Source organism: Antedon bifida, chromosome 6, assembly GCF_963402885.1.
Source record: "Antedon bifida chromosome 6, ecAntBifi1.1, whole genome shotgun sequence".
NCBI classification, from domain to species: domain Eukaryota; kingdom Metazoa; phylum Echinodermata; class Crinoidea; order Comatulida; family Antedonidae; genus Antedon; species Antedon bifida.
The window spans coordinates 18,528,662-18,537,318 of NC_136231.1; the positions used below are offsets into that span (position 1 = coordinate 18,528,662).

The following is an 8,657-nucleotide window of genomic DNA, read 5'->3' on the forward strand; positions in this document are numbered from 1 at the left end:
ACTTGCGTTGCGTTACGTCCTTGCGTTGCGTCGATAGTGGGAACCACGCTTAACGCAACGCTGCAGTGATTTGACCATCCACAACGCTGGATTATTCGAACTGTCACTCATCATTGGTCAACTCGCTTGCGTTGCGTCTACGTCCTGTATTCTCCTCCTGGGAGCCAAGCTTTATCATACGTGCAGCAACAAAAGGCTTCTGTTGTATCAAGGTAACAAACAAACAACAAACAAAACTTTCAAACTTTCACTTTTATTTTACACTTTTAATATCAAAAAAACATCTTAAAACAATCCCACTTTCATGTTCGTAACTACGAAGAATGAATCAAACAGTAAAAAACACAAAGTATTGTATTTATCACTACGAACGATTCCTAAAACGCGTTTTGCGTTACAAGGCTTACTCTACGTAACACAATAAGATAAGATAAAGGAAGAAACGTACATTAACAAGTATACAGTAACGCAAAGCGTCAGTTACAGTGGCATATAGAATTGCATAGTATTTCAAGTACTATTTACATAATGCTTTTATTATTGTGATAACTATAAATTTCCATGTGGAATTGATATGGCAGTTCTGAACAACAGGAGTTGATTTTCATGGATTGCAACCATCCACGACCATTGGGCAGATCTCTTGGGGTGTCAGGTACATCTTCAGACCTAACTCAATCATTATCTTGTTCATGAATGGCGACACTTCTTCGGTGCACTGTGAATGTAATAAATAAAAGATAGATAAAGAAAACGTCACACCACAGTGATATCAAAGAATCGATATAATACCAGTTGTTGGTGGTTATTTTGTGTTGTTTTCAGATATTTTAAATTTGTTAATTATACTAGGTTAAATATATCGTCAATACAATACTTTTTTTTAATAGGGGCTAGTCCAGGAGGATGTGAGCACACCGGGAAACAATTCCCCACCCTTTTCAAATAATTTAAATAGACTGTGCAATGTGTACACTGGACCAACTGCTTTACGCCCCATTCGAAGGACGGGCAAATGAATTATCGTGCCAAAGGACATGCATTATCTGTCAACATACAGATCTCCATGTCTCTCTCATGCTAATTGATTCTTATCATTCCACCATACCAAAAGATCTACTTCAAGATAACTTACTTTTTGTGAATACGGTTCTGGTAGACGTGCACAGAAAGTAGTGGTTCCATTAATTATAGTTTCGGCAATTCGGTCCTTCAAATATAAAAAAAAACAACATTGATTAATGGATACTGTACCGTACATACTCTAAGTTGAAAATGAAATATTGCTAAAGAGACTAAATTACAATCGATGTTCCAGAAAGTAATGATACTGTATTTGAATTATAATATGGGACTGTACTAGTATTCTTATACACATTGTTTGTTATTGTTAACAAATATTTTAATATTTTCTTTTTTTCATGTCATCTATTATTTGTGACATTTTTTTTCAATACTGTATTTTATAAATAAACGTAATTATATATAAATACCTCATGTTTAGCAACAAAGGCAGCAACATTCTTGACGAATACAGTACAGAGTGTACACTTCCATGTTTCCTATTAAGATACAAATATATTTATTAACTGTAGGCCTAACTGTAAATTTTCATTGAACACAATACAGAAACACACAGATGGGACTGTTATCATCACTTGTCATGAAACAGACACGCGGTTTCTTGAAGTTAGACATGAAACCGTAAGTGAATCATGGGTCTTTAGATTCTGCGCATACGCAGAAAATCGCTTGTCTAAATACCGTATCGTAATCGAAAAATCCCAGAGTCAAAATCTGTGCTTATAGAGTATAACCATGGACCTATACATTTAATTTATAGGCCCATGGTATAACCCGTCCTTTGTGACACTCATATTAAGGGGAAATACTTCCAATTGGACCAATAAAAATCTCGTAGTAACAAAATCAAACATGATATAGTAAAACTTAACTTACATTCGATGTGGTGAGTTTCTCCGTCATTTTAGGCATAAATCTTCCTGCTACTTGTGCAACACTTGCATCGCTGTATTTTTGCTTTCGTGCTTGTTTCTTTGTTTTGTTTTTAACTGTAAAGAACAACATTTTTATACTGTGATTTAGATTTTAAAAGGTAATAAAATCACATACTAAATAAATATACAGTCTAATCTAATTCCTTAAAAATTGTAAAATGTTTCTTACGTTTTCTTGGGGTTGATCGTCCGAGTCTAGTACGGTACTCAGTGATCTTATCTGTGTCAAAGTCTTGTAAATCGGTGATACCAGTAAAGATATCAAATGCAGCCGGTATGTCAGGTAACTCTGGAACCTCTGGTAACTCAGGTATTTCGGGAAGAAGAACTTCAATGTCGGGAGTTTCCGGTAAAGGAACCTCGAATTCGCCTGGACACAAACCGATAGCTTCACAATCTTCATCTGGCTTCTAATTATGTAGAAAGAAACGTTTTAATTTATTAAGATATAGATATAGATATGTTCATTTTAACGGAAAGGATCTGTACTGAATATACTTATATACAAGAACACAAAAAAACATTGTTTCAGCCCGTTGACATTGCGTATAAATTAAATTATTAGATAAAAAAACAATATGCAAAGGAATTGCCTTGTAACATATTATATAGATAAAATGTGTAGTTGTGCGTGGCGTATGATTAACTTATTAAAACATACTCAAGGCAAAACACAGGATCATTATTATTCGGCTTAAATAACGTCACAAGTAACGTAACAATAACAATTCAAAATCGACACAAAATCAGAAAAACTTACGAAATATGTATTTGCAATGGTAATCATAACCTCTGGAATCAGTTTGATGTAGTCGTCACATGGTTGTTGTATGTCTTCTGGCAGATAAGCGCAAACCGTTTCTAATTCTGACACAATGTCGCTCTGTTGATAAAACAAAAAGTATTAAAAATGCGATGATATTTTAATTACAGACGTAGGCCTAACTACCTGTAGTTTGATTTTAAATCACCCTATAGGCCTAGTATGAATAAGCATCATCATCAATCTACGCATATTGCGTCCATCATCTGGACATAGAATCCGCCAAAATTGTGTCCCAATGTCCCCACTAGAGAAAATGCATCAACATGACGTAACAATCAAATTACTCACCAGTGTTTGATTGTTTGTTAACAAGTCGTAAATGAACTGTACTGTCTGTTTACATCCATCGCATACAATGGCATCGTTAAACATCTTGTTCATCAAGTTTCTGATCATATCTAGCAAACAAATTTAAAAAAAGTTAAAAACTGACAAATGACGAATATTTGCTTTTTGCTTATCTAATAGTGGATTTGTGGCTTGGTGGTTTAAGATCCTTGGATCAAATCCTGTTGTAGATTTCAAAATGTTTTCTCATGAAAAAACTCTACAACTTCATCCTGTGAACAGTATTGTCACCATTCATTTCATGACTCCAAGGGTTCTGGGTTCAAGTCCCGTCACATGTCAGGATTTTTTCTAAGGACAAAATTACAACTCCACTCCCAAAGACTTGTAATAAGACTTTGTTTATGTAGAGCATCTTGTGTATATGTTTGTCTTGTGAACCTCTGAGGGTCCTTATTGATCAGCAATTGCTGGATGGACCACCTTCATTAAATATGGTCCAAAAAAAAAAGACGACTTGATCATTGTCTTACTTTTTTGGATTTGTTCTTTGACAGACACAAACAGTTGGTCGAGTGATTTCATTGCTTTTTGTGTTTTACGGTACTTTTTGGAATTGACTCCAAGTTGGGCTGGAACCTCTACGTCTTCCTCGGTACAGAGCGTCAATTCAGTGCAAAACGTTTGAGCATCCTGAGATAAGAAAAGTACATGGATCAAATTATACCTCAATAAAGACATGTTTTTCATCCTTGATGGAGGAGACAGTCGAAGACAACGACTTTCAGATCAAATGGTTTCGCTATAGAATTTTGCAGAGAGGCATGCCAAATATGTGCTATACTCTAAAGTTCGAAGAAGTTCAAATAATGCTGCTCTCTGCAGTGTTTATTGGTTTGATAATAAATATGATAATCAATATTTCTTACGAGTGACTCGATCAATTCAATGATTTCTGGGGCATAATCTTTTACCAACTCTTTGCACTCTGCAGAGAAATTTCCAGGTAATTGAAGATCACCACATATGCCAGTCAGCATTGATACAATCTGAAATTACAGAGCAAATATGAATAAAACGTTAAAAGCAAAACGAAACATTTAAGCTGTACATTTTAAAATATAGTACAAATACTATCGAGGTAAAGTGTATGGCTAAGGGTTACCTCACAAGTAGTGAGCGCTTGGACCATGGAGAAACTTGGACCATACTTGACCCAGGGAGTTGTTAATTCCCTGCTTGAAACAAAAAATAGTAAACGTTCAATACCAATACTTTTAACCACTTAGCAACATTGTAGTGACTCAGTACAATGCGTGTATTGGTAAAGCGGGTAAAATAGATTTAACAGATATATCACTATTTTGCTCAAGGCAATTATAATTAAATTTTGCATTACTTTTTTATTATGGTTCAAATACCACATGTTACATCGCTCAGCCAGGGAGTTGTAAACACCCTGGCTCAGCTATAAAGATTTAAACTATAGAGCCAGCGGTGATTTTCAAGGTAACTCCAATGTAAAGTCAAAACAACATCATAATAAAAACAGACACATATCTGTTATTTGTTGTTGTTGGTGTATATGGTGTACCGCAAACCTTATAACCGTAGCCGTACAAACAACATTTAATAAATTTTAATGGGTTTTAAACAATGACAATAATGGGAATCAAAATTCGGTGCTTTTAACAAAGTCGCACGGAAATCTTAAACTACTGGTCTACGGAAGCCATGAAAATACTGAAGTAGACCCATATTCCTATTTGGCTTATGTGACTTTAAAATTCATTACCGATGATACCATTTCCACCAAGCTTGGCAATTTTTGCAAATCACTAGTCAAAAGGGCATGGAAATATGATTGAATCCTACGTTTGTGTAGACTGATTTAACAAATCTCTTTTTATTCGAGAGATTTTTTTACTTCATTAATATCGTTTTTCTTTTCTTTTAATTTTTTTTGTAATGTAAATCTTGCTATTTATATTACTATTTTGATATTGTTATGGATGCCACTCAATTCCAAATACAATACCTTTCTTTCTCTTAATGACTATCGATTTGAAATAGGTTTGATTGACAATAGCATGTTCTATTGTTATTTGACCAGAAAGTATACAGGAAATTCTACGCAATACATTTTGAATGGGAAGGAAATATACTGGTACGTGATTATATTTGGTTGAAGATTTGAACGGATGTTAACTCTTTTCAACAAAGGAAGATATCAGTGATTGTTACTACCAGTGTCGTAAACTGTTTTCTAAAAGAAACCTATCTTTGTTTAATGTTTTCTTAATGCAATTGGTTCCAACTAGAGACGCAACGCAAGGATAATGCAACGTAAGTGATTTGACCAATCATAATCGATGGATTATTCGAACTGCCGCTTGTGTCTAGTCTCTAGTAGTAGGACAAAACAAGGGAGTTAACCAATCACAAGTGAAGTTCGGATGATCCACCTTTTCGTGATTGGTCAAATTACTTGTAGCGCGTCACTGCGTTGCGTCCAAGTGTGAACCAAGCTTAAGTTTATTCAAATAAAAAAAAAACAGTGTATCGAGTCTCACCTCATCTACGTCCAGACTCTTCAGTATTTCTTCGACTTCTGTGACCATTTCAGTGCACGTATCACAAAGAACACCATTTACGTGATTACGAATATTTGGTTTAAACATGTTTGGTTTATTTGGTCGTTGTCGAGGACTTTCTAAGTAAACTGGTCGATCTTCGATACCTGGTAGTTCTCCCATCTTTGGTAGTTTACTGAAGTCTGGTAGTTTGCTGAAGTCTGGTCGTTTTCCCATTTGTGGTCGTTCGATTTCTGGTCGTTCGATTTCTGGTAGTTCTCCCATCTGTGGCCGTCCTCCCATCTGTGGTCGTCCTCCCATCTGCGGTCGTCCTCCCATCTGCTGTCGTTCTCCCATCTGTGGCCGTCCTCCCATCTGTGGCCGTCCTCCCATCTGTGGCCGTCCTCCCATCTGTGGCCGTTCTCCCATCTGTGGCCGTCCTCCCATCTGTGGTCGTTCGATTTCTGGTAGTTCTACCTGCGGTCGTTCTCCCATCTGTGGTCGTTGTTTATTTTGCTGGCGTTTTCCGTATTGAGGTAGTTCTCCCATTTGTAGTCGCTCTTTCATTTGCTGTCTTTTGTAATATGGTTTACGTGCATCCACTATGAAATAAAATACAAAACATTTAAAAATTAAAGAATAAGATGGGTCTATAGAGAAAATTGTTGGATTGAAACTGAATATATATATTCATAAAATAAAGATTGTTTCGGACATGTATGTTGTTAAACCATACCTCTGTAACCTCTGTCTGTTAGTCTACATGCACTATTTTTGTAGTGGAAGACAAGTCGCCCAAACGCGCTAGAGAAAGAATTTCTGTTGCCAAACGACCATTCATTTAGATTATTTTGGAAAATGAGACATTCTACATTATTTGGTTAACAAATATTTAACATGTTGAATGCATTTTATTTTCTTTTTCATAAGATTTTACTCATGGTAAAAGTCAAATTGGCATCTTAATCACTCTTTTTTTATTCATCAATTAAATAGGTAATTTTGTTCACCTATAAATAATATAACATATCTGTTTAAAATACGATGTCACTTTATTTGTTGACGTAAACTTTTGTTTTCTAAACCACCTAAAAAAGCTTTTAAACATGTTTAAGGAAAGTGCTTTTAGAGAGCGTTTATTTCGTCACGTCGTTTGCATGGGGTGATCGCGTGAGAGAAGATTTAAATTTGGAATTATATTATATACACTTTCATATACCCCACTGGGTGGACGGGTGAGATTTAAATAACATCCGATGGATCATTTTGCGTTTGCGGGATGCAAGGTGACCTCTGTGACTTCACGTCTTACATAATATGACGTTTAAATGACATTTAAGACTCTATTCGCCATAGGAATCACTTTGGATCCGTATGTTTAAAAAGTTAATGACGTAAATATAATTATACGATGCAAATAGAAACACATTGTAGACAAAACATGTTGAGTTTTTTTGCTAGGCTATTATTACGGTAATAATAAAACAAATTCAAATCAATTTTTTATCTTAAATCATCAAAATATGTCTAAAGCTCTGTCTACACTATCAAACTATTTTGACAAAAAAAGTGTGATGTGACCAAATATGGTAATGATATACCTAAATATGGTAGTGATATGACATCATCGTGTCCATATATGGGCATATCACATTGTTTTGTCACATAAAGTTTGTAGACAGAGCTTTATATTTGTCTATACTTCAATGGGTCACAAAGTTATTCTACTTAAAGTATACTTCGCCAGTGTCGAAACAAGCACGTTAAAATGGCATATTCAAGCTTGTGCTTATTTATCTATCTTATTTTTTTCAACACATTGTAACTCTAAAAGCATTTTATTTATGTGTAAACATTTTTTACATAAAAGTTTTGTTGAATAGAGCACCAGCATTTTCAACTTTGTTGCTGTGTAAAAATATTTTCAACTAAAAGTTCTAAACATTTTAAAATGAAGGTATCTGTTTCTACTAGCCTTTTGCTTGTTCTAAAGCAAACGTTTCCCGTTAAAAATACTTTAATTAAAACCAAACAAATAAAAGTATTAAAAGAAAATTCAATAAATGGAGTTACATATCTCTTACTTTTATATTTAGATCTACAACAATGGCAAACAACAATAACTTATTGAAAAATTGTAGATAGAATGCAGGGCTTATAATTATGTAAATGTAAGCATCTAAAACATAATACCTGCCAAAAATAATGTTCATTTAGTTAGATAATAATAACCCATCTTTTAAAAACAAAGGAACATACCTTGAGATAGCACAGCCAAAGCTACACAGATAAGAATAAGAGACTTCATATTGTTTGGTGTTTCGAAGACGATCTCTCAGCGACGAATGAAGAAATCACAGCGGCCTTCGCCAAGTTATGGCAAAAGTTACACGCTTCCTTCCCTTTGTTTTGCATACAAAGCCAACAATCGACCAATCAGAACACTTTCTGGGCGGAAATTCGCTATCGGCAACCATTCTGAGTTTTGTTTGGATAAACAGCTTTTATGATGGAAAATTGATTCAGCCGTGAAGACAAGAATGAATTGCTATTTGAAACTTTTGATTAGTAAGTAATCTTCCAGAGTGACCATTAATGGTAAACAGACGTTTAGTCAACTGTGATTGAAAGGTTTCAAGGTGATATCATGACAGTTCTTAAAGTACGAGATCGCCAACTGTGAAAACTTTTTACAAACAAACTTTATAACAAACATAATAACTTTATTAAAAACAATTTGAAAACGGCAAGAGAGGGGATAATATATACATAATATATAATAAAACATTATATCTGAAGAAAGAACAATGATTAAAAATGTTAGTCAAAAAGTCGAGCGGCGTTTTTTTGTAAGAAATATTTCTTGTTAATATTAGCTAAAGGTACTAGGCAGTAGTAGACAAGTTTCATTTAGACTGAAATTGGTTTTGAAGATACAGGTCACGGTAATTA

The 8,657-nt window shown here is 34.6% G+C and overlaps 1 protein-coding gene across 1 annotated transcript; it reads right to left on the reverse strand.

Annotated features, from left to right (window-relative positions):
• Positions 1 to 237: 237 nt before the first annotated feature.
• LOC144844443 (uncharacterized) lies at positions 238 to 8,098 on the reverse strand. The gene is made up of 11 exons (XM_078701359.1): positions 7,965 to 8,098; positions 5,706 to 6,307; positions 4,062 to 4,181; positions 3,666 to 3,825; positions 3,133 to 3,242; positions 2,779 to 2,901; positions 2,188 to 2,428; positions 1,960 to 2,072; positions 1,494 to 1,562; positions 1,136 to 1,210; positions 238 to 718 (listed from the first exon to the last, which is right to left on the reverse strand). Exons 1-11 carry the CDS (start codon positions 8,011 to 8,013, stop codon positions 605 to 607), a joined length of 1,776 nt encoding a protein of 591 aa, XP_078557485.1. The 5' UTR covers positions 8,014 to 8,098; the 3' UTR covers positions 238 to 604.
• Positions 8,099 to 8,657: the final 559 nt, after the last annotated feature.

What these genes read in the sequence shown, in the direction of transcription:
- LOC144844443 (XM_078701359.1), bottom strand. Translation starts at nt 8,013, where the DNA reads ATGAAGTCTCTTATTCTTATCTGTGTAGCTTTGGCTGTGCTATCTCAA. An exon ending in CCATTGCAAATACATATTTC is followed by an intron (nt 2,429 to 2,778) that starts GTAAGTTTTTCT and finishes CTACATAATTAG; the next exon opens with AAGCCAGATGAAGATTGTGA. An exon ending in CCTTTGTTGCTAAACATGAG is followed by an intron (nt 1,211 to 1,493) that starts GTATTTATATAT and finishes TTATATTTGAAG; the next exon opens with GACCGAATTGCCGAAACTAT.